Consider the following 24,901-nt stretch of genomic DNA (forward strand, 5'->3'; position numbering starts at 1 on the left):
TTAATTATGTTGGAGGTTACTGTGGACCTAGAGCTGGGTCGGGAGGAGGGCAGGGGGGTGATGACCAGAGGGAGCCTTGCTTTGAAGGAAGGGCTGGCTGGAGGAACGCTGGCAGGGCCAGGCCACGGGAGTCGGCACTATGAGTCTTCAGGACACTTGGAGCCTGTGGGGGCTGCAGGGAGAGGACGGCGGAGCCAGGGCAGGCTATGGGGCATGTGGGGGATGGAGGAGTGGAACCCAGGGGCATGGTGGGGACAGCAGCTGGGAGGACAGAGGAGCCCCCCTGGGAGGGAGGGAAGCAAGGAAGAAGGGATGGGGCTGCAGAGGCTATTGGGGCTCCAGTCCTTGGCCACCTCCCCGAGCAGCTGTTTGGGTCCCGAGGCCCACTCCTTCCTCTGGCCCCCACATGAGACCCAGAGCCACAGTTACAGCAGGTTTATTGTTGGCGACAGAGCACTGCAACGCTCTCCCGGGGGCGCGGCCAGCGGCTGTGCGAGAGCAGGTGCAGTGGTGGACAAGAGCCAAGTGGGCGCTGAGGTCAAGGCCTGCTCTCCTGGGCTCCGTGTTCCCGCCCACCTCTCTGCGTAAGGAAGTGCCAGTCCCCTTGGGTTTGGACCATCTTAGGAGTGGTTTCTGGCTGGGTCTGCCCTGGGCAGGAGTGGAAGGTCCTTGGAGAGTCTGGGCTAGCGGCGGTGAGAGCTGCAGGGACTGCAGGGAGCAGCCAGGCCTCTCAGAGGAGCAGGAGCCTCCGGTTCCCCTAGAGGCTTCATGTGGGTGATGATGGGCCAAAGCCGTCAGCTTTGGACTCCTGGATGCCCTGGTCCCTGGCTACCAAACTCACCAGCCCAGGAGAGACCTAGGCCCTGCACCCCAAGGAGAGGGACTGGGGTGAAGGGCTGAGAGTGCACCAGGGGTGTCCAGGCGCCGGCAGGGGGCTGGGTGAGGAGTGCAGGCCAGGCCTCACGTCTGCAGCTCCAGGAGGCAGTTGTTCTCTGAGGCCGGGGAGCTGGCGGGGCTGCAGCTGTGCGCCTCCCGGAGGTCCTGCAGCACCTGCAGCAGCTGGGCCAGCGGGTCCTCTGGTGCTGAAGGCAGGTGCAGTTTGAGGGCAGAGCAGGCTGGGCCTCGCCTCCCAGGGCTTGTCCCAAAGGTCAGAGGGCCCCCAGAAGTGGGCCTCAGGAGCCCCACCTACAGCATCCTGAGCGGGGCTCAAACCACCGAGAGAGTCCCGATGGAAAGGACCTACCTTCGCCCGGGCCTGTGAGCGGGGAGCCGGCCCCTGCGCCCGCACTCAGCTCCTGGTGCTTCTCCCTGCGGGAGGACAGAGAGGGCTCTTGTTGCCCTTGCTGGGAAGGCTGGGTGGCCCAGGGTGGGCCTCTGAGCCAAAGGGGCTGACTCTTTCAATCTCTGGGGACGAAACCTGGGCCCAGGTCTTGGCCCCCGGTCACCTCCTGCCTTCCCTCTTCCAGCCTCCTCCCCTGGTTTCCCCACCCTCCCCACTGCAGCTCGGCAGAAGGCACTTGGGAAACCAAGTTCGACCACGTGCTCCTGTTTTGGAGGGCCCTTGGGGAAAGAGCCCGCTGGGGCCTGAAATTCCTGCAGTATTAACTGGCCACGGAACGAGCTAACTGGCACGGAGACAGTGACATCTTAAGCACGTTCCTAACCGGCTGTCCCCAGTCCGGTCAGGTCCGATCCTCTGTGCACCTCCGTGGAGGGAGGGCGAGCGGCCGCATGGATCCCCTACTTGGAAGTTCCTTATTTGGGAACCCCTGGCTCAGCCTTAGGATGGTCTCCCCGGTCTATTTTGGGAGAGATGTTTCCCTCGGCCAAGGTCTAACAGGCTCTGCCTCCTCCGCAGACACCTGCTCTCCTTGTTCCACGTGGCCCCCACTGCCCAGAATGCCCTTCCCTGCTTCTCTCTCTACGAGATCCCGCAAGCCTCACAGACCGGCTCAACCGTCACTCCCTCGCTCCTCCTCTCATGTTCTTACTCAAATTTACGGCGGGGCTGAAACGTGAAAGGCACTGTTCTCAGTACTGGCATTAGAGCAGCGAATGCCACAGGCCTGCCCTCAGCAAGCTCAGTGTAACAGAGACAGGCAAGACACGAGTAAACACCACATACAGATGAGCTTCATAAGGTTCTAGGTCAGCGGTTCTCAACCTGTGGGTCGCGACCCCTTCGGGGGTCGAACGACCCTTTCACAGGGATCGCCTAAGACCATCGGAAAACACATATATAATTACATATTGTTTTTGTGATTAATCACTATGCTTTAATTATGTTCAATTTGTAACAATGAAAATATATCCTGCATTTCAGATATTTACATTATGTCTCATAATAGTAGCAACATTACAGTTATGAAGTAGCAACGAAAATAATTTTATGGTTGGGGGTCACCACAACATGAGGAACTGTATTAAAGGGTCGCGGCGTTAGGAAGGTTGAGAACCACTGCCTTAGAGTAACAGTGGTCAGGGAAGGCATCTCTGACAGGTGGCCTTTGAGCAGAGGCCTGGACCAGGTGAGGGAATAAACCATGTGAATACCTGGGGAAGAGCCTTCAGGCAAAGGACACAGCAAGTGCAGAGGCCCAGAGACAGCAAGATGGCAAGGACAGCGTCAGCAAGCTTAGCACAGAGGGCATGATGGTAGATGAGGCTTAGAAGCAGATCAGCAGGGCACTGGGGCACTGCAGCCAGGACCAGGACTGGATTGTCAGGATGTGGAAAGCCAGTGGGGGTTGTAAGCAGGGGAGTGGAGTGATCTGTTTTACGTTTGAGAAGATCACTCTGGGAGCCGTGTGGAGAAGGGATCCTAGCAAGGCAGGAGCAAAGGCAGAATGGCCAGCGAGGAGGCCCTATGTCATCCCTACAATGGAAGATGTGCGAAGCTCAGACAGGGAGAGTCACATGTAGACGCAAGAAGGGGCGGATCTGGCCTTATTTTGAAAGTAAAGCCAAGGGGGGGACTTGCTGAAGGGCTGAGTGTGGGGCTGGGGGCAGTGAGGGGAAGTGAGGAAAGTGGGCCCACTGTAATCAGAGGGAGGCAAGAAGGTCAAAGGGGAAGGTGGTGATGTAATGATGGAAGCAGAGACTAGAATGATGCACTTTGATGATGGAGGAATGGGCCAGGGCCCCTTTGGCCTTTAGCCCATTGAGACTGATTTCTGCCTTCTGATCTCTAGAACTATAAGCGACTAAATCTGAGTTGTTTTAAGCCACCAAGTGTGTGGTAATTTGTTATAGCAGCCACAGGAAACTAATACAGCAGGTGGCTGGGTCAGTGGGTCTGAGGTCCTGGTGGGCGGAAGGACACCAGATAAAAGTGAGCTGGAATGAGAGGAGGGGCGGACGGGTGGTCCCGCAGGTGGAGAGGCCCCTACGGCAGAGGGTGGTGGTTAGAACCATGGGCGCTGGTCCTACGGTGGGACCCACCTGAACCCAAGGTGGCTTGGTTCAGTGGTTGTGAATGTTAAATGTTTAGACATAAAGTGAAATTCAAGTGGAGCCTAGACGAGGAAGAGGAGGAGGAGGAGGAGGAGGAGGAGGAGGAGGGATGAGAGGTTGTAGGGGATAGTCACAGGAGTGAGGGTCCAGATGGGTGAAAGAGTTAGGTCTCTGGAGTGTGGAGCTCAGGAACAGAGCGACAGGGTGGTGGCTGCGTCCTCCGGGTGGGGGATGAAGTCGGGGAGCAAGGGGGCCAGATCAGGGGAGGAGAGAAAGCCGGGTCAGAAGGGAGGTGGCTGCCGAGTGACCTGGAGGCCACTGGGGACTGCATTTCACAGGGAAGTGAGTGCGTCTAGTCTGCCAGTAAGGGCTTTGAAGGACTTTGAAGAGGTAAATCCTGGAAGATAGAAGAGGAACATGGACAGCCACCCCCTCCAGGCCCAGGTGTGGGAGTGCAGGGGACAGACCTGCCCAGGGAAGCAGTGACACCAGGAAGCACTGCACCTCTTTAAAACACCTCCGTGCCGGACCCCCAGAGATTCTGAGTCATGGCGTAGGGCCAGGGCATCCTGTTTTCAAGTTGTTTTTGAAAAGCATCCTGTTTTTTTCTCCACTGGAGCCAGGGTGGAGAACCACTGAATTAACCGAGATGGCCACGGAACTCGGGGAGCTGGCCGAGGGCAATGCTATGCTCTGAGGGCACCACGGGAAGGCTGGACAGATGGGGAGTCTGGTCGACCTGCCCTTGGCGCCTCACCCTAACGTGAGCTGGCCTCATGCTGTAGGGCCCCTCCCCAGGTGTGGCTGCCAAAGCCAAAAGGTGCTGGGCATGAGTAGAAGGGAGGTAACCGCCACCATGGAGCAGTCCTAAGCCTGAACCCCAGCTCTGCCCCCGCCCCGGCACATTTCGGGGTGGCACGAGCTCTCGCATCTGGGGCTCACTGCCCCTGCACAGGCATCCTCACCGCAGTGCAGCCTCCATGCCCAGCAGGTGCCGGTAGATGAGTTGGGCCTCCAGGTCATGGTCGAGAGGGTCATTCCATTCCTGCAGGGTCACCCGTGACCGGGTCCTATCACAGCCCAGATCTGGGGGCGGAGAGAAGGCAGAGTTTCAGGCCGGCATTGTGAGTGCTCCTGTCCAACTTCCTGGCAGTCCAGATGGGAAAACTAGGCCTAGAGAGGGACAGGGATGGACTCAGGGGGCCCCAGGGCAGGCTGGGCTGGGAGCACAGTCTGGAAAGTCTGGCCCAGGGCCTACCCAGGGCTCCCCACACTCCCAGGGCAGTAGCTCCTCTCTCCGGTTCACTCCTGAGCCATGGGGACCTGACGGCAGAGCGTGGGAGTTGCCCAGGATGCCACTTAGGGAGCTGGACCACTTTCTAGAAGGGCCTGCCTGGAAGCAAGCAGAGAGCATCCTGGGAGGTGATATGGTGAGGGAACCAGCAGGGGGTTTGTGCCTTGGGATGAGCTGCCCGACCACTTGCTGGCCTAACCACCTTGGCAGAGGCAACTGCCCTTGCTACACCTCGGTTTCCTCCTCCATAAAATGGGGCTTCCGGGCTCTGCCTCATAGTGCCCTGGGGAGCCCCACTTCACCGACGACCAGGGTTATCACTGGGATGGGTATAGTCAGAGGCTGCAGGTGAGGCCAACCAGCAAGAGACACCCTTGCAAAGAGCTGCCAGTTTCCACCCCCTGTGCAACCTCAAGTCCAGGACTGGGCTTGTGCAGCTAGGTCAGGTTCCAATGGCCTCTAGCCACGCTAAAGTAAAGCTGTTTACATTTAATTAAAATTAAATAAAATTTAAAAGTACTTAAAATTCAGTTCGTTGGCTGCACTGACCACAGTTTAAGTGCTCAATAGCCACTTGTGCTTGAGGCAGATACACACCATTTCCGTCATCACAGACAATTCTAGTAGAAGCTCCTCGGTGCCATCCCTCTAGTGCCCAAGACCCAGGGTCCCCACCACCAGCTCCAGTGCCGGCTGCCCGCTGTGGACAGATGCAGCCCCGCAGGGCCCCGGCCTTCACTCCCACCTGTCTTGTCCTTCTGGTGGCAGCAGCTCCACTTGTCCCCGCGGAAGACGCCAGGGTGGTAGGAGCCCAGCAGGCCGGTGTTGTTGATGCTCACCTTCCGCAGCGCAGACAGCCACTGGTTCAGCTCATTCACACACTGCAGGGACCGGAAGTAGGGGGCAGGGGGCTGATCAGAGGTCGCCCCCTCCAGGCAGCCCTCCCCGCTGGAGCTCCTGTGCCGCTCAGGACAACATGCTCCCGCTGGCACACTCAGCAGCCTGGAGTGAATGAGGAAAGACTGCCTTCTCCCAGGGGGCCCAGCCCACGCCCGGGCGCCTGGCTTGGTGAACAGAGCATGGGCTGGACTTCAGCTGCCACTGGCCCCCATGGCCATGCACTTGGGTAGTCCACAACCTGACAACCATATGCGGTGGCCCTGTTGCCACCACTTTTCCCCTGAGGCTCTGCACTCTGACCCAACAGGGAGCCGGTAGTGGGCGGGGCCCTATGGGACAGGTCTCCTAACACCTGCAGGACTGTCACTCCCAGGGAAAGCCAGGCCCCTCCAGCTTCCTGCTTGAGGTCTTCCCCTAGTGCTCCTCCTTCACCTGTCTCCTCTCAAATGCCAATCAGAGGCCCTCCTGACCACCCTTTATGAAGCAGCACCCCTCCCTGCCGCACCCCCTTGACCCTTCCCTATCTCTCTTAGTCTCCATTGGTTCCCTTCAAGGCACTATTTGCCACTTGCCATTGTAAATATTTACTCTTTATCAGCCTATCTTCTTCCCTGGAACGTAAGGTCCATTAGGGCAAGGGCTCTGTTTTGTCTGCTGCCCTATGCCCACCACCTAGAACAGAGCCTGGGACCTAGCAGGTGTTCAATAAGAATGAATGGATGAGTTAATCCATGAACAGAAAACACACGAACAGAGAAGGGGATGTGAGAGCATGCACCCAGAGCCACACACATGCATAGATATGATTGTTATGTGTCGATATGCACATACACAGAAACACAGAGGCACCCACCAACTCAGATACTTGGAAGTACAGGTTCCCACAGATGTGTGCCCTGTGCAACCGGACCTACATGGGGGTGCCTGGGCAGGCCCACGGAGAGACACACACTGCACTCACATCACATCTCACATACCTTGCTGTGCCTGATGTGGCGGGGAGATTCATTCATTCCAGCCCACCCAGGGGCCACCCACAGCACCCTTCCCCCAGGGCACCCCACCCCATGGCCACACCTTGCATTGCAGGTAGGCGGTCTGAGGCCTGCCTGTGTCGTCCGTGTAGATGACCTGCATGACGTGTGAGCTGCCAAAGCTCTTCTCCTCCACCTTTTCTGCTGCCCGGATGTTGGCTAGCTTGATCAGGGCACTTTTCTGGGAAGGGGAGAGGGAGGGAGGCTCAGGGTCTTAGTTGAGGCCATTCCAGTTCCTATCTTTGGGCCTCAGTTTCCCCTTCTGCAGCACCAGGGGTTGGTGTGGGGGACCCAGAGTGCCTCTCTCTCCAGGAGCCTGCTCTGTGAGTGTCCTCGGCCGGGACAGAACGCAGACAGATGGGGCCCAAGTGCCCAGCCTCCCAGAGGCTCCCTGCAGTCTGGAGAGGTGTGAATTTTGGAACGTTTCTAGACACCCAGCATTCCCCGGGGTTGGAAGGTAATGCCTGCCATGGACCAGGCCATGTGCCTTTGCAGTTATTAATTTCCCAGCTCACCTTTATTTTCTCAAGCTCTAAGAGTCATATTCCACCTCCTAACACCCCTCCCACCATCACAGAATCTAATGAGATACAAATGGGGCAGAGAAAAGCTCTGGGTGTAGAAGATCCACTCCCTGAGACAACTCCAATCGGCTCAAGCTGAATCTATGCCACCAGTCCCAGACCCTGCTCTCCTTGCCTCTGGCATACCCTCCCATCAGAAATCACCAGGCCCCACATCACCCGCATGACCAGTCCCATGGTCCTTGGGGCAATGCCCACACTCCCAGCCTGGCGTCTAAGCCCACCACCCCCACTGGCTTCAGTGACAAGCAGAGAGGGCAGTGCCATCCCTTGGAGGAGCGGGAGGACGTGGGGAGCCCTGGGGACACATGTCTGAGCCGTCTCAGGTTGGGGCCACCGAAAGGACAGAAGGGACAGCCCAGGGGGTGTGGTGCCCAGGCCTGCTAGAGAGGAGGCGGAAGGAGGTAGTGGAGGGTGGCACTGCACAGGGGGATACACAGGATTTGCCCACAGAAAGGCATCTCCAAGGAACAGAAAGGGGCCCAGAATAGGATGAGGGAGGGTCCTGCTGGGTAGCCAGGTTTTGCTGAGGCTACAGAAAATGTTTAGGGGGGCCAGGGCTGGGCAGTTGCCCAGAGTAAAAAATCTAGAAAGTGGGAGGCCTAAGCTGAGGGGTCACCTCAGGGAGCTCCTTCACCCCCTCAGTATTCCCTGGCTGCTCAGGGCTGGTTGGGCACCCCTGGCTGGCCATCCCCAGAGCCTGGCTGACTGGGGGTCAGGTTAGCCCAGCAGGGGTCAACAGGCCCACCCAGAAAGTGTACACTAAGCCCTTCTTGGGAGAAAATGCTCAAAGGAGGCCAGCCCAGGGGACACAGTGTCTTTAGCAGTACCATTGGTCTAAGTCCATGGTCAGCAAACCATGGCTCGCGAGCCACATGCGGCTCTTTGGCCCCTTGAGTGTGGCTCTTCCACAAAATACCACATGTGGGCGCGCACATACAGTGCGATTGAAACTTCATGGCCCATGTGCAGAAGTCGGTATTTTGTGGAAGAGCCACGCTCATGGGGCCAAAGAGCCGCATGTGGCTCTCGAGCCGCGGTTTGCCAAGCCGCAGTTTGCCGACCACTGGTCTAGGTCCTGCTCGGAGCCAGGAGAAAGATTATCTCATTTGATCCTTAGAAACCTGTTAAGGAGGGACCATTATCTCCAATTACAGCCAAGACACCAAGGCCCCGAGAAGCTGAGACACTTCCCCTAGGTACACAGGGCTGAAACCCAGGACTCCCCTTAGCCCCTCTCTGCTTCCCTGCTCTCTCACTGATGCACCTCTCAGCCTCCTACCCCACTGATGCACCAGACCAAGAAGCCAGAACTGGACACCATATCAGCTACCTGCCCCATTCCCCCTTCACCAAGGAGCTTCTTTCTCATGTGTCTCTCCCCACCCCCCAATATGTTTTTGATTTTAGAGAGAGGGGAAAGGAGAAGGATAGAGAGATGGAAACATCTCCGCCATTGACCAGCTGCCTCCTGCATGCCCCCTACTGGGGATCAAGCCCACCACCAGGGCCTGTGCTCTGACTGGGAATCGAACCAGCGACCTCTTGGTTCACGGGTTGATGCCACACCGGCTGGGCTCTCCTAGGTCTTAGGTGATTTTGTAGCTGCCATCAGAAGGCTAGTCCTGCCTGGCTTTCTTCTCTGATCCTAGTGTACCCTGGGATGGGCTCTGAGGAAGGGACAGGTGCTCCAGGGTGATACAACCCCTCAGAGCCCCACTTGCCTGCCTCTCTCCTCACCCACCTTAGAGCTAGGCGTCTTGGCAAAGCTGAGGGCCTCCGTGGTGAGGGAGAAGTAGAGCTTCTTGAAAGAGGAGGACATGAGGGGGCCCTTTCCCTTGGTCCTGTGGATGAAGAGGGGCCCCTCCTTCACTGGCGGCATCTGCAAGCTTAGCGCCCTCTGCAGGTCCAGTTCTGCCAGGCCGGGTGCGTAGGGCAAAAAGTGAGCTCAGTGGGGTGGGTAGCAACAACAGCAGGCTGCGGGTGGAGCTTCCAGAGGCACAGGCAGGGGCGGGCAGAGCAAACGTGATTAGCAGCTGTGGCTGCAGCCAGAGGCACAGAGGGAGATGGGGCCACAGGACTGGTGGCAGGTCAGATGCAAACAGGGTACTGTGGGCGGGGCCTCCGAGAAGGGCTCACCTTCCTTCTCCTCGATGTCCACCAGCTTGGTGATGAAGTCCTTCAGCTGGGCCACGCCCTGGCGCACAGTGGGCTGCAGCGGCTCCATCCAAGCCTCCTTGGCCCTGGAAGCCGGCGTGTCCATGTTGCCCACATTCTGGATGGCCTGGAGATGACAGCAGGGTCAGGGGCCAAACCACCGACACCCCCCCACACCCCCACCCCAAGTCTGTGCTACTCCCACAACAGAAATGAGGCAGAGTCAGCATAGGCTCTGCTCACAGGCCCACTCCAACCCCCGGGGAACCAGGGTAAACAGATCACTACGTCTGAGACATTTAGGGCCTGACAGTTGATACTACCTACGCCCAACCTATCGCCCTTCCTTTGCACGTCTTATATCAGACTCTGCCCCACGGGGTATGCCGGCCGCAGCCCAGGGCTGGACAGATAGCCTGAGAGTAAGCAGATAATGGGGTTGAAAGGCCCAGGATTCACCACCAACAGGCTGAGTGGCCCTGGGCAACCTTCTTCCCCTCGCAGGCCTGTTTCCTTACCCATGAGACTGGGTGACCGTGGAAAAGCTTTGTAAACTGTGCCACGTGAGAGGATCAGTGGCCCAGGCACAAGGACTCCCCGGAGCCAGTTGGGAACACAGTGCAGTCCGGGCGAGGACCCCGGCTCAGCACCCAGCTGGGCGTCCCGCCTGCAGTCTCACCTTGGCCAGCAGCAGCAGAGTGCGGCTGGTGCGGGCGTCCGCGTGTCGCTCCCGCAGGTGGAAGAGCTTGGGTGCCATGATGGCGGGAGAGACGAAGCGCAGGCACAGGAAGCTGGTGACAGCGATGAACGGCACGTTCTGGAGAGGTGCGGAAGAGGAAGAGCCGTGGGCTGGACTCCCCCAAGCCTGAGCTCCGGTAGCCCCTTTCCCTTCCGTGCTGTCTCTCCCCATGACCCTGCACCTCTTCCTGCCCTTGGCTACTAACTCCACCACCGCCACCGCTGCCACCCCTCTCCACTGGGCCTTGGGGCCCCACTGCTCCCCGTTCCCTACCGCTTTTTTCTCTCTCTCCCAGCCCTGCCTGCAGAGGGCGCACCTCGTGCTGGGCGCTGGGGAAGCGCTCCCGCACGCGCAGGAAGAGCTGGCGGAAGGTGGCGCGGACCACGGCTGGGCAGGCTCGAACGGAGCGACAGAGCGCACTCAGCAGCGCCCCCAGGTGGGCGCTCAGCGTCCTTGCGCTCTGCTGCAGCACCTCAGCCTCCGTCTGTGGGCGGTGCAGCCCAGAGCACCTGCGTGGGCCGAATGCGGACGTCAGAGAGGGTCGCAGTCCGCGTCTGCACACATAACAGGCAGGGACTCCCAGATACAGGCGCAAAAAGGCCATCAGCGGAGATAGGGACACAGAGACAACACACGGGCGAGCAGGTAGACGAAAGGTAGATCCAGGCAAAAAGAGTCATAAACATATACTTGCAGACACAGCTGACCTCCATCTCCAACCCCATACCCTCCTCCCCGCTCCCAAGAACCTCCCCATCTCACCCTACATCCTTGACCTCCACTTTACTGGGGTCCAGCTCCACGTACTTCTTCTCCTCAAATACCCTGTCGATGATGGGGCCCAGGATGCTGTGCAGATACCGCATCCCAGCCACCTGGGGGCCACCGAGAGCAGCATTGGTCCCGTCTCCTGGTTACCACCCCGCCGCTGGCCTCCCAGCCACCCTGTGCACCATCTGCCTGTTGTATCCACTCAGGACTGGCCAGGCACATAAGGAATGCAGCTCAAACTGTTGCTACATGAATGAATGAATGAATGAATGAGAATGAATGAGTGAATCAATGAAGGAAGGAACCACTAACAGAAGCCTTGAATTTAAGTTATGTCTCTTGGCCTCTCTGAACCTTAGTCTCCTCATCTATAAAACAAAAACAAGATACCATGCAACGTCACCTTCAGAAAAGACTCCATGGACTTTGTGGCCAGAGAGTTGCTCCGGAACAGGGTGTTGGCCTCATCTATAATTAGAAATTCCAGGGGGTAGAGGGCTGGGAGAGGAACAACGCTTTGGCGAAGAGGACCCTGGGGTTCTAAGAGGGCCCTTCAGTAAAGAGCCTCCTTGCCATGTCTCAACCCATTGCCTCACCTCTGCCTTTTGCTTTTTCCCTTGCTTCCTAACCGGACCCTTTCCCTCCTAATCAAGTCCATCTACCTCCTACAGGAGGACCTCCGAGATTTCTCCCATCCCAGCATCTCTAGAGTCCTTGGCTCCCTGCTCCACTCTCCACAACACCCTCAGACAGGCCACTCCCGCCGGGCCTCACTGGTGCGACTCAGCTCCAGCTGGAAGAGCAGGTCCAGAAAGCCTTTGGCTAGCCCCTGCCCCAGGAAGAGCTTGAGCAGGTTGGTGGCTACTTCCTGGCGGCACTCAGTGCTGGTCATCTCCTCGATGAGTGGGATCAGCTGTGCTGGGCCCTGCGGGAGGCAGCAAGGAGAGGCAGGGCTGCAGGGTGCACCAGGGAACCCAAACCCTTCGCTCTGAGGACCTCAGAGGGACACAGGGAGGGTGAGGGGGTTTTCCTAAGAGCTGGCAAGGGCCCCTGGACACCAGCTAGTTCCTTACCATCCTGAGAACTGGCTCTTGCTCCTCAGAGTGGGTTTAGATGGACAGGAAGGCCAGGCCTACCATCCCTGGACCCTCCCTCCTTCCCTGGGGGCCCCCCTCACCTGGGTGCCCAGCTTCACCTCTCGGCACAGCAGCTGCACCAGGGGCTGGTAGCAGCCAGAGGGCAGCACCGTCTCGTCCCGCAGCCGCACCTCCAGCTGCAAGGAGCCCAGGTTGCCCCTGGAATGGGCAGCATGTGACCTCTCCACCAGGGACCCTGGGCCCCACTGCCTCCACCTTCCCTGCTTGGGGCCAGCCTCCCAGTCTTTCTACTGACCCCTCCACCTTTGTTCCCCGCACGGCCCCACCTTCCATTCTTTGCCCAAGTGGTTTGCTCTGTTTGGAAAGCCCTGCCTGCCTCTGTGCTCATGGGAACGCCATCTGTGCCCAAGGCCTGGCTCACTGCCACCTCTAGACCCCTGTGGACTCTGGCTTGACCCACAGGATGTGTTGGGCTCTGCTGTAAACTCCCGGAGAACAGCTCCTTCATGTACACACTTCATGCCGGGAGCCAATCCCCAACCTGCACAACCTGCCGGGGCCCCGAGGCTCCAGCAGGGGAGCACCTTGCCACTTAGATCTGACCTCCAAGCTCCCCTCCCACTGAGGGCGCCGACCAGAGCTTCACCGTCTCTGAGGCCCCACTGCCCGGAGCACCGTTCACAGTGGTGCTGCTCCGCACGGCCTCGCCGGCAGTACGCGCCCGCCGGAAGACAGAGCTGCCTGGGCGCTGGGTACCGCCGTCCGCTCTGCCCTGCCCTGCCCTGCTGAGGGTGAGGATGGGGGTCTGGGGCCTTCAGCAGAGAGACAAGGCCGCACCATCCAAGGTGGGGGGCGCTGCTGAGCTTCCGTTTCTGGGTTGAGGGGTGGGCAAGGAGCCCAGGGGGCTCCCTAGATAGGGCTGCCAGATTTAGGAAAATAAAAATACAAGACACTCAGTTCAATCTGAAAAATTAGTATGTTTGTTTCAAATAGTTCATGGACATACTTACACTAAAAATTATTCACTGCTTATCTGAAGCTTGGCTCTAACTGGACGTCTTGTATCATCTTGTGTTTTAGCTGGCCACCTCATTCCCAGAGAATTTTGGGGCAAGTCAGAGCCCTGGTGCAGGGACACTGACTCAGGCTCTGAAGACCTGAACACTAGTCTGAGGTCTGCAGAGAAACTCTTAAAGGGAAAGGGTCTGAGGGCTTGTTCCCGAAACTTCCAGACGGCAGAAAGCAGGAGACCTGTCCTGCCTCGGAGCTCAGAGGACTGAGCCCAGGACTGAGGGAAGGATGGGGGGGGGTGGTACGAGCTGAAAGAAACCTGGGGCTGCATCACCTACCCCGGACCGGCCCACCTGCCTGCCTGCAGGAGCCCACGCTCAGCCGCCCCCAGGCCCAGAGCCCCCATCCCAGCCACCAAGTCCCAGAAACTCACTCTTCCCTCCGCCTCTTGGGCAGGTCGGGCTGCAGCTGGAACCAGCCCTCCTCCTGCTGGGCCGCCCACAGTCTCTGGACGTTGACCACAACCTGGGGGCAGGGCAGAGATAGGGCGGGGCCACACTGGAGCCAGGCAAGTCTCTCTCGCCAACTACTGTACTTTCGGAGGGTCCCTGAGCACCAGGGAGAGTTGGGGACAGGTAGCTGCTGGTTGTGGGCGTCCCAGGTCTCCCGAGGGCCCTCTCTGGGAGGCTGGAGGGATGGGTGGCTGGGAGGACAGGTGCTGAAGGTGGCAGGTACAGCCGGAAGGGGCAGGGTGCTCACCTTGCCCAGGAAGTCATTGCGGCTGACAAGGTCCCAGTCCCAGGCCTCCACGCACAGTGCCTCTGTGGCCCCCTCCTCCAACTCAAACTCGAATGTCTCGTTCCAGCGTGGGTAGCATGATTTCTTCACAATCTGCCCAGAAAGTAGGGGGCTGACTCCATGGGCTCCCCAGACCCAGCCAAAGGCAGAGCCACCCCAAACAGGGACCCTCTCCCAGCAGGGTCCAGGCGGAGGCCCTGCAATAGCAGCAGTAAACACTTCCTGTCCAAGCCCCCACCCACTTCTCAAGTGGGGAAACCGAGGCCTGGAATTAGGCACTTGTCCAAGGCCACTCAACAAAAAAGTACGAGATTGCATGGAAAAGCCGGGTCTTCACATCCTCCCCCGCAGGGCTGAGCCCACCCCCTGGCAGTTCCCGGAGGTGAGGACGGCACTGGAGGCAGCTATTGGCTTTGCCACTTGTCTGGGTCCAGCCTGGCCAGGAGTGAAACACGGCTGAGGCCACAGGGGTTGGTGCCGGAAGGGCCGGGACCCGTTGTGTGTCCTCAGAGAGGTCACCCCGCTTTTCTGAACCTCCTCTGTAAGAGGGCAGCCCTAGCCTCACTTCCCAGGTGATGGTGAGCAGGTGAGGCAGCGAGGGGCAGGGGTGGGGCCCTCAGCCTCCCTGCCCCCTCCCAGCCCACAGGCCTACTCACCGAGGTCTCCTGTGTCCGGCCATTGTAGCGCACACGGACAAAGGGGTCAGATGCACCATTCCGGTCCTTGGGGGCTAGGTCCCTGGGGAGGGGGGAGCGAAGCATCCACTGTCACTCAGCTGCCCCGGCTGTGGGGTAACCGCACCAGGCTGGGAAGGCCTGAGCTCACCCTGCCCCCGGCCAGCTGGGTGACTTCGAGCAGCACCCCCTCCCTTTTCTGGACCCGAATTCCCACAGCGATCACCACATGGGCCCCCACACCAGGCTCAGGACCCCCCCCCCCCCCCCCCCGTTGGAGCCACAGCTCCTGACTAGGCAGCTGCACCTACTGGGGCAAAGGAGGAGGCAGGGGCAGTAGTGAAGCACCCAGGCCGTGGTCCCCCCACCTCTGTTCCCAGGGCAGCCCTGAGCAGGCGCTGCCTCTCTGAGCTGCGGTTTCCTCACCAGTAAAAAGACAGGACAAACCCCGTAGCTGAGGTATTGAGCTGGTAGAAGGCTTGCCCTACACACCCCCACGTGAGGGGGTCTTGGTAAGCAGCTCAATCGATCGTCCTCTCTCCACAGATGGCCCCTTCCAAAGGCCAAACCTGGCCCAGGCACCCCCGCATGGCAACTTTGTGGAAGAACAACGCCCACCCCTCTTCCTTTTGCTGTAAATATTATTTCCTGCTCTTTCCATAGTGAAGTTTGAGGCCACCCATGCCTGCTTTTCTTTCTACATCAGAATCATCTGCTGGAATTCCAGAGGTTGGTCTTGAGAATCTGCCCAGAAAGAGGAGGAGAAAAATGTTCTTTCTGCCTCTACGGCAAAGGCAGCCTCTTGTGCTGTTCCAAATTCCAGCAGGGTCTGAGCTGAGCACAAGGGGGACAAGTCCCCCACACTCTAAAGAGAGACCCGGACAGACCACTCCCCCATCGGGGGACTTGCTGAGAGGAGGCCAGGCTGGCCCAGCCACCAGGTCCCCAGCAGTCTGGGCAGCGTGTGAGAGTGTGTGTGTGTGTGTGTGTGTGTGCGCGCCACAAAGAGCCTGGTGCCCGTGAGGCTGAGGAAGAAGGAAGTGTGAGAGAATGACTGAGCGAGCGTGAGGGGCGGGACTGTGAATGCCCATCACCATCACTTTCCGTCTGGCTGTGCCTCTTCCACATTCCGGCCCAGGACAGAAAATAAAGCCAGGGAAGCCACAGTTCTCATTTCCAGGAGAGAGAGACCTTCCTCCCAGAGAGGCCCACAGCTCCGCAGTGGGGGGCTCCCATAGGCCAGGGCTGCCCTCCTGCCCAGAGGCAGGCAAGGACCCGGTGGAGGTGGGCTGGAGCCAGAAAGGAAGGCGATTCTCCTGGAGTGTGACTCACACTCAGGCTGCAGCTAAAAATACGCAGGGTGGGGGATTCCCTGTCACAGGTGACTCAGGCCCACCTTCCCCTTCTGAGCATAATCCCCCACTTCCCACTGGAGATTTTTAGCAACCTCTTCACACACACACACACACACACACACACACACACACACACCAACCACCACACCAAGCACCTGCTATTGATGTTAAATCCAGGGGAAGGCCCATCTTGGCACTGGGGCTGTATGATCATGGTTCAGGGTACCCCCTCACCCCACAACTGGTCTATGATGCCCGAAGTTCCACCATTAGAACATCACCTCTTCCCCTAAGAGTCATGCCCTCCTGAGTGGGGTCACCCTGGGAACCTCTCCCGTCAGCCTGAGAGCAGGCTCAGATGGGAGGAGGCCTGGGGCCGGGAGGTGGATGGGGGAGAGGAGGCCGAGCATCCAAAGTGGGTTCCTCTAGTTTCTTGGGGCCCACGCCCTGCGCCCCACCCGCCACATCTCACCTGGCCTCCAGCACAGAGCAGCGCAGCCGGCCGGCACGGGTCCCCGGCACCAGCTCCAGCCGCAGGTGGATCTCGCCCTGCACCTCCTCATCAGGGTCGACCTCCGTCAGGTGGGCCCATCCACTAAAACCTGTGAGGCTGCCGGTGAGCCAGCGTCCTGGCTCTTCCCATCCCACGCCCTTCACCCTCCAGGCACCACCTGCCCCCTCCTTAATCCCCTCGGAATCCTCTCAAGCTCCTGTGAGGCAGGGGCTGTTGTCCCCAGTGATAGATGGGGAAACTGAGGCTCAGACTTGTGACCCCTGTATCCTCACTATTGTGTCAGGGTGGCCCTGACCCAAAGTCATCATGGCACTGCCCTCTGTCCTCAGTTTCCCCGTCTTAAAACAGGGGGAGAATGGCTCTTGCCCGGGGATGCTGGAAGGAGGGCCCAGATGGGGAAGCGACCAGAGAATTGCATCGTTGGGGCCACTGAACCCCGAGGGGCTGGCTGGGGCCTCTGGCAGGAGAGGCCTCTGGCCTGCAGGGGCCAAGAGGCTCCATGAGTCAGCAGATCCCCTCCCCCCGCCCGCGCCCCCACATGCGGGCCCCAACCACACAGACAGGAGCAGGTGTGTGCCTGGGAGGCCCGAGAGCTAGTTACAGGGGCTCGGGCTGGCAAAGCTGAAGCATCTAAGAGCTTCTGGTCTGAACCCTCATGGGCAGATGGGGACTCAGCCCAGAGAAGGCAGCCCTTTTGCTCTGGGGATGCGGTCCAACCTGGAGGCAGAATGGGGCCCAGGGCACAGAGGTGGGTGTACAGGCCCTTCTGGGGAGGGTAGACATGGCTTTCCCTGAGCATCGGGCCTGAAGGAGCCTAGAGCAAGGGTCTCTGAGTAGGGGGAAGGCTGGGACTGGGGAGACCAGTGAGGAGAGAGAGGGGGAAGGCCAGAGGCGGGGAGCAGGAGTGGGCTGTGGGCTCCCTCCTGGGGACCTTACCTTTCGGGTGAGCAGCCAGGGTGTCCTTGGTAAGGCAGACCTTCCCGATAACATCGTCCCGGCTGGAGGATGGAGAGGGAGCCAGAGCTGGGCAGTGCTCTGCGGGGAGCCCAGGACCCTCCTCCCACCCAGTTTAGGGCCCCTGTGAGGAACAGGGAGGTCACTTCAGGGGCCTCTCTGAGTAGGACCCATGACCTTTCTGCACATGATGTATTTCTGCACATGGACCAACCCGTGTGCCCACGTATATGCCAAGATGCTCTCTGGTGGCCCATTTCCTACCTCACATCCTTACACTCGCATAGCGCACCTATGCCTGTATTCTCACACATGCACACATATGACATGGCACAAGCACGGTGAATCCACACAGCACACACCCTCACACCCTTCGAGACCCCTCTGGGCCCCCCTCCCTCCAGGCTATAGAGGATGCAGACGGACCAGGGAGGGGCAGGTGGTGGGGTCCAGGCCCCAGCTGAAGAGCGGGGCCCACGTTACCTGAGGGCATCCTCGTCCATGACATAGAATGCCACCGCATGGAAGGTGGGCGGCAGGTGCACCTGATACTCCTCACCCCAGAAGGGGCACAGGGTTTTCCACACGGTGGCTGTCCTGTAGGAGAGGACCCTTAGACCTGCCCAGCCACCAGCAGGCCCCAGGCTGAGGCAAGGTGGGGCTGGGTGACTGAGCCTACCTTCCCCCACATCCCCTTCCACTCCCAGAAACACCTGCCCTGCTGTTTGATGACATCCCAGGCCCCCTGTCCACCATCAGTCACTCCCTCCTGACCTCCCTCTCTGCCGGGGTGGGCACAGGGCTGCCTCTGTCAGGCCACTTTACATTTGGGGAAACTGAGGGCACAGTTGGTAGCACTCAGGTCACACAGCAGGACTCCCTGGCTCCTGATGCTGAACGGACTTGCTGGCTGGAGGCCGGGTGATGGCCAAGCTGACTCTGGAGCCAGACCGGCCTCCTGGGGAGTCTGGGAGCCACGGTCCAGGGCCTCACCCAGCTCTGGCCAAACCCCCCTGGATCAGAGCCTTCAACACATGGGACTCAGCAGGGATGTGCACGGGGGAAGCCGAAGCCGCCAAGGACCCAGGTTAAGGCTCAGGGAACCACTTCACCCAACCGCTTCTCAGAGAGGTTACTGAACTCTGGGACTCAGTTTCCCTGTCTGTCACAGAGACAATCGGGGCCATCACACCCTCTCTTCGCTTGCTGTCTGTGGTTGGGAGAGTCTGGGGGACGAACTGTGAGTCAGGCACCTGGGCCAGCAGTCAGCCTCGGGCACTCAGCAGGACGGAACCGCAGAGCAGCTCTGGCCTGAAGTTTGAGGCAGAGGCTTGGGGGAGGGAGGGGACTGGACAGCAGAGGCCCTGCCCAGAATCGTGAAGCCCGTGGAGAAAGGGAGGCCCAGGGGAACTGGGCCTTTGGGTGCAGACTGGGGACCCTCAGCCTGGAGGGGAGCAGTTTTTCTGGGGAATAACCACTGTAGGGATCTCTAGAGGAGAGGGGTCCCCAGGTCAGAGCCAGGGCCAGGGAGGGGAGAAGGAGCTCCGGCTCTGGGGTGAGATTTTTAGGCAAGTTACTTAGTCTCTCAGAGTCTCGGGGTTTTTTTATCCATAAATGGGGTTTAATGATATCAGATGTAGCTCATCGTAAGTATTAAATGGGCTAACCTCACTTAGTATGGCGGAGACAGCACTCCCATAAGTGACCGTCTTGTTCCAAATCATCATCGTGTCACTCCTGGGGGCTGTAAAGACTACAGAACCATCGGTGAGGGGGCCTCTGGCCAAGTGCCTGGCTCGCAGCAGATGCTGGTGTCAAGGTCAGTAATTAGCAAGAGGATCTTTCCCACCTCCTAGTACAGCGGTTCTCAACCTGTGGGTCGCGACCCCTTTGGCGGTTGAACGACCCTTTCACAGGGGTCGCCTAAGACCATCCTGCATATCAGATATTTACATGACGATTCATAACAGTAGCAACATTACAGTTATGAAGTAGCAACGAAAATAATTTTATGGTTGGGTCACAACATGAGGAACTGTATTTAAAGGGCCAGAAGGTTGAGAACCACTGTCCTAGTAGGTGTGTCAGGGTGTGGTGGGGGCCCAGGAGATTAGATGCCCCTCTCCACACAATTCCACACCCCTCTGAGATATGTGTGTTGAAATGGGCTGGGGCTGGGGCTGAGGGTGGTACCTGATGATGGGCTCATTGTCCACTTTCACGATGCAGTAGGGGTCACTGCTGCCATTGCTGTAAGACAAACAGGTGAGTGGAGGGGCTGGCAGGTGATGCTGCAAGTGGGGTCAAGGGCAGAGCCTCCCAGGCAGCTCCCATTCCTCTGCCAGGGGCCCTCAGTGACCGTGAAAACGACAGTCAAGGCTGAGGCACTGGGTCCTGGGCTGGGGCCAAAACCTGTGTCCTCACCCTCAGTCTGGGCTGGGGGTGGTTAGGGAAGGCAGGAACCTGCACCAAGGCTCTCGCCCCACCCCTGCCCCACCTCAGGGAAGACAGAAGCACGAGGCCAGTGCTGTCCTGTGCACTGAAGGGTAAGGGTTGTTGGTTCAACAGTCACAAGTCACAACAGCCCCAAGCCAGCTCCCTGACACCCCTACCCTCAACACCACAGGCAGTCCCGTAGTCTCTCCTCTGAGCCTTTGCTTTTGTTGTTCCCCTGCCTGGACTGCCCTCCCATCCTCCCAGCCTCAGCCCCTCCTCTAAGAGCCCTCTCTGTCCCGGGGCAGGGAGTGAGGTCTCCCCTGTGACCCCACTGCCAGCCCCTTCTCAGTAGGTTTCCCTCCATCCCAGGAAGCTGTGATGTCCCACCAGTTGCTTCCCCCACCTGAGTGACCTGAGGGTAGGGACCATTCTGTGTCCCCAGGGCCCAGGACAAGGCTTGCCATAAGACAGGGTCCTGTGAGTGTTTGCTGAATGAGTGAACAAATATAACCATCTGTCCTCAAGCTCCCAGCCACCTGGGAACAAAGGGCCAGGAAGGCAAACCTGGGACTGCCCAGTCCCGCCTGTCTCATCGGCAGGGGATTCATGGGGTTGCGGGCAGCCCCAGCCAGGTCCAGGGCTGGTACTGGGCGAGAAGGGGGGTGAAGACTGTCTCCAGAAATGCCCGTCAGGCCTGGCATCCATACAACAGAAGTGTAGCCCTGGCTGGTGTGACTCAGTGGGTTGGAGCACCGTCCTGTGCACAGAAGGGTCGTTGGTCCAGTTCCCGGTCAGGGCACGTAACCCGGGGGGTGGGTTGGATCCCCTGATCGGGGCCAGCACGTGAGGCAACTGACTGATGCTTCTCTCTCACATCAATGTTTCTCTCTCTCTCCCTCACCCTCTCCCTTCCTCTCTCTCTAAAATCAATAAAAACAAATCCTCAGGTGAGGATTTTAAAAATAATAATAATTTTTAAAAAGGAAAGGAAGTGTATTTTCGTGTTGGAGGCTGGGGAATTCCAAGCCCTGCTTCCCTTCTGAAAAGAGGCTCCTCTTTTGAGGAAACCACTCTACACACACGTCTCCGAAGGCTCTCAGACGCCAACAGAAAATGTCTGCCAAGAATCGGCTTCCCCCAGCTCCCCGGTAGTGGCCCAGGGTCCCCGACTGCAGGTGAGGGCCAGGCCATGGGAGGTGTTTAGTCAAAGTCAGCCCCGCCCTAGACTCCTTGCTCCTCTACCCGAAACCCCCACCCCCAGCATTTAAGAGCCCACTCCCTCAGCCCCTTGGGAACACCCCAGGTTGCATCCCGCCACACCAAGGCGAGGGGACCCCAGGCCTTACATAACAGGTCCCCGTGTTCCCCAAATGCTGGACTGGGCAGCAGGGCCCAGGAGCTGCACAAGTGTTTGAACAAGAAGCTTGGAGAAGCCAGGGACAGGTCAGTGTGGGCTGAGACCTCTGTGGCTGCCCCCCACCTCAGGTCCCTCTCTGCCCAGGGGTTTCCTGGGGGCAGGGAACCTCTTGTGTACCCCTGTGAGCCCAGCACTACCCTCTGCTCAGCTCTCACTCAGTGGATGAACCGTGAATGCACAGTGAGGTTTGGGTAGTTGTAGTCAGGGCCACGGAGGTGGGCAGAGACCCAGAGGCAGGAACAGACCCTGTGCGCAGGGACAGCGTTGGGACCTGTGCCCTGCCTAGTGGCCTCTGCTCTGCTGAGCCCCCTGGGCTCCACGACTTCTCCTTCCCCAAGCCACTTGCCGGCTCTGGCCCAGCTTGGCTACTTGCAGGGCCTCTATATTTAGGGCCTTGGCAGTTTCCAGGCTGTGGAAGAGGAAGGATCAGGGCAAACCCTGAAATAGCCCCGGGCCTGTCCCCAGGGTCACTGGGCGTGGGAGCCAGTGGGTCACTGGTCACCATGAGACTCAGCTCCTGTCTGTCTGACCCAGGCACCCAGGGATGGGAGACAGCGGGGGGGAGCATGGCAGAAACAGGCAGGCTCTGAGAGGAGCCTTAAGAGAACTAAACACCCATGAGTGAAGTGGCAGGGGGACAGGTAGCCGCTCTGTCCGCAGGGCTTCCCTCCTCAGAACTGTCTCAGGGAAGATGGCCACTACGATAGGCCGTGAGCTCCTCGTCCTCAGAAACGTGTAAGCCCTGGCTGGAGGGGGGCTGCTCAGGAGGCAGGCCGGAGGCTGGTGAGGCCCGCAGTGAGGTAGGCTCGCCACCACGCCCGCCCCAGGGTTCAGGCAGGGCTTCCTGTGATTGCCCAGCGCCTGCCGTCCTGGAGCATGGCATTCGTGAGGCTCTCCCCACTGAGCCCACAGCAAGCTTGCGACGTCCGTCCTGCTGGGACTCACAGCCCGTCAGCCGCAGAGTGGGCTTGAATCTTGGCTTCTCTACCTACCGACGTGGCCTTGGCAAACGACTTCCACCTCCTGAGCCTCAGTTTCCCCATCTTCAAACTGGGTATATTATAGGGCTAATGAGAAGGTCCTCAACACCTCTTATTGCCCTCCACTGGGGACCAGGTGTCCCTCAGGCTACCCAGAATGTCAGGTCAAATGAGTCATGGTTCCTATCCTCACAGTCACGTGACACATGCAACCCAGGAAAGAGCAATTGCTAGCAAGGGCTCTGCCCTAACTCCAGATGACCCGAAGTCCTGAAGGGTGCAGAACAGGGACGATGAAGCCTGCACCAGGGCACCAGTAAAAGCCCTTGAGAAAGCTGAGAGGTGTCCTGAAGGATGAACAGGAGTTTTCTGGAGGACTCTGAAGGGGAGTGCTTGAAAGCAGAAGGCCCCAAATACATGCACAAGCAGGGCTGTGAAGGGCAGTAGCCCAAAGGTGAGCGGCTGGGGGAGGGGGTCACAGCTGGGTTTAAAAGATAGTTGACAGGTTAGAACGGTGTACACCAACCACTATAGGAAAGGCTGAGGAAAGGAGGTGAGGGGAGGTGAGTAGGGCAGGAAGCGGGGCAAGGAAAAAGATTTCAAAGGCAGAACCCACAGGATTTGGTGGCCCCACCCCTGGGAATGAAGGCACCTTGCCCAGAGTCCCTCAGCTGTGCAGAGGCAGGGCTGTGCAGGAAACCGGGCACCTTGGCTCCCTGGGCTGGTGAGAGCCTGGAGCCAGGCACGAGGCAAGCGCTTCGGGGATGGGGAGGGAGGCAACAGACAGAGGGGCCACTCCTCCCAGCTGCTCCTCCCAGCTGCCACCAGCCAGAGGAGGCCAAGCTGACCTAGTTACTGGTGCCAGTGTGGGGGGTGCTTAGTGGCTGGGTCTGGAGGCTGAGACCCTTCTCAGAGAACATCTGCCATCTGACCCCAGAAACCACAATCCCAGCCCCCATCCCACCTCCCCAGACAAACAGAAACCCACCTTGAGATGGTTCCCCACTACCCTCCCTCACCCATTGCCATGGCAACTGCTGAGCCTGGCCTCATCAGGCCCAGGAGGCCTTGAACTGGAACTGCTCCTGGCGCTGAGTGTATTGGGAAACTCTTATGGGTCACTGTCCGTGCCAGAGAGATGCCCTGGCCCCTTCCTCCTGTACTGCCCCCCCCTGCCCCTACCCATCCTGCCACCTGGCTGCATCCAGGAGCCAGATGAAGAGCCTGGGTGTGGGGAGGCTCCAGCCCAGCAGACTTTGGACCCTATGCTGCATTGGGGCCCCCTTTCCTCCGCCCCCTCCTCCAGAGCCCCGGAGCTTTGTGCTCCCCACAGCTCATATCTGAGAGATGTCTCTGTGCTCTCCACAGCTTGTGTCTCTGAGGCTTCGGGACAGGAAGCAGCCTAAGGCTGCATACAAGGAGCCAGGGATCAAATGGGGCAGCTCAACTCTGGAAACTACTGAGAAAGATAGGACAAGGGGCTCCTGAAATCTCCTCAGACCTGGCCAGGGACCGGAAAAGCCCTAGGTGCCTGCGCCTGTCAGGGGCCCCAGACCCAAGACCTTGCTCTGCGCTTGGAGCCAGCGTTTCCTGTCTCGGAGCCTCGTTTCCTCGTCTGTAAATGTTATGATGAGAACTGCCTTGCCAGGTGCTTGTGAGGATTAGAGGTGATGGCTCAAGTAAAGCACAGGGCACCAGCAACAGCGACTCCCCAGCCACTCCATCTTGCAAGGGTCCTGGCCTCCTGCCCTACCTGTCACCTCTCCAAGCTAGCACCTCCCATCCCAAGTGCACACCAGGGAGCCCCAGGACAGCCCCTGGGGCCCAGGAGCGCCTCAGATGCACACTCCCAGGCACTAAATGTTCAGAAACTACCAAGGAAAACTCATTTCTAGGGGGCACTTTCATCCCCTCCGGCCACACCCCCGGCAGTGGACCGAGACCTTGGTAGTCCACCGAAATGCCCCCCCCGCCCCCCCCCCCCCCCCCGTGATGTCGCCCCAGCTCCTGTCCTATCAAAGCCCCTTCCCCTCTAGAGCCGTTCGCTCCCGGTTCACTGAGGCCCCGTACAGACCCCGCCCCCTCCCCAACCCCCGGCCTTCCCTGCCCCCTGAAGACCGCTCGGCGAATCTTCATTGTCCCCATCTCCCGGCCAGTCTCCCGCTGCGGACCCGCTCGCCACACCCTCGCCTCTGCTCTACTTCTGGGCGGGCCGTGTGGACCCCGGAAAGGTCAGGCATAAGGGGCAACGCCCCTCCCCGGAAAGTTGGGGTTCCCATCGCGAGCTCACATGTCCTTGGCGGGCAGGTTCTTCCCTTCCACGATGCGGATGGACAGCGAACTGCGCTTGGCCATCGTGGGTCCGCGACTCCGGGTTCCGGCCAGGGGAGTCGGACTCCAGGGTCCGGCGCAGCGCGCAGCGGGCGGGCGGACAAGAGCTGGACTGGGCGCCCAGGGGGCGGGCCGCGTCGGACTGGGGGGGGGCGGGGGGGCTGTTACCGGGGGCGGAGGAATCGCTTCCACTTCATTCACCCCCGCCCCCGCCCCACGTGCGGGGGACACTGCACACAGGCGGGCCAATCGGCGGCTGGGGCTGGTTCGGGCTGCGGCGCTTATTGGCCGCCTGGGGCGGGGTAGGGAGGGGCCTCCGCGGAGGCATTGACGCCCGCGGGCGCGGTGGGGCGAGGGGTGCCCCTCCAGGCGATCATCTGCGCCCGGTGGCCTGCGCCACGG

At 59.4% G+C, this 24,901-nt stretch overlaps 1 protein-coding gene across 5 annotated transcripts; it reads right to left on the reverse strand.

Moving 5' to 3' along the window:
* Positions 1-420: 420 nt before the first annotated feature.
* RASA4B (RAS p21 protein activator 4B) lies at positions 421-24,624 on the reverse strand. 5 transcript variants are annotated; one of them, XM_036310867.1, is made up of 21 exons: positions 24,459-24,622; positions 19,529-19,585; positions 17,819-17,932; positions 17,318-17,379; positions 16,340-16,469; positions 14,495-14,576; positions 13,800-13,931; positions 13,474-13,565; positions 12,110-12,227; positions 11,707-11,857; positions 11,336-11,400; positions 10,924-11,036; positions 10,478-10,670; positions 10,102-10,239; positions 9,405-9,549; positions 9,010-9,179; positions 6,725-6,862; positions 5,493-5,628; positions 4,419-4,539; positions 1,244-1,308; positions 421-1,082 (listed from the first exon to the last, which is right to left on the reverse strand). In XM_036310867.1, the coding sequence occupies exons 1-21, from the start codon at positions 24,521-24,523 to the stop codon at positions 961-963; spliced, it is 2,409 nt and encodes an 802-aa protein (XP_036166760.1). In that variant the 5' UTR covers positions 24,524-24,622; the 3' UTR covers positions 421-960. The 5 variants fall into 5 exon arrangements, with proteins under 5 accessions (XP_036166760.1, XP_036166763.1, XP_036166764.1 ...); XM_036310870.1 differs by lacking the exon at positions 24,459-24,622 and adding an exon at positions 19,003-19,143; XM_036310871.1 differs by lacking the exon at positions 24,459-24,622 and adding an exon at positions 19,003-19,088 and having other exon boundaries at positions 19,529-19,578.
* Positions 24,625-24,901: the final 277 nt, after the last annotated feature.

This window comes from Myotis myotis, unplaced genomic scaffold, assembly GCF_014108235.1.
Source record: "Myotis myotis isolate mMyoMyo1 unplaced genomic scaffold, mMyoMyo1.p scaffold_m19_p_5, whole genome shotgun sequence".
NCBI lineage: Eukaryota > Metazoa > Chordata > Mammalia > Chiroptera > Vespertilionidae > Myotis > Myotis myotis.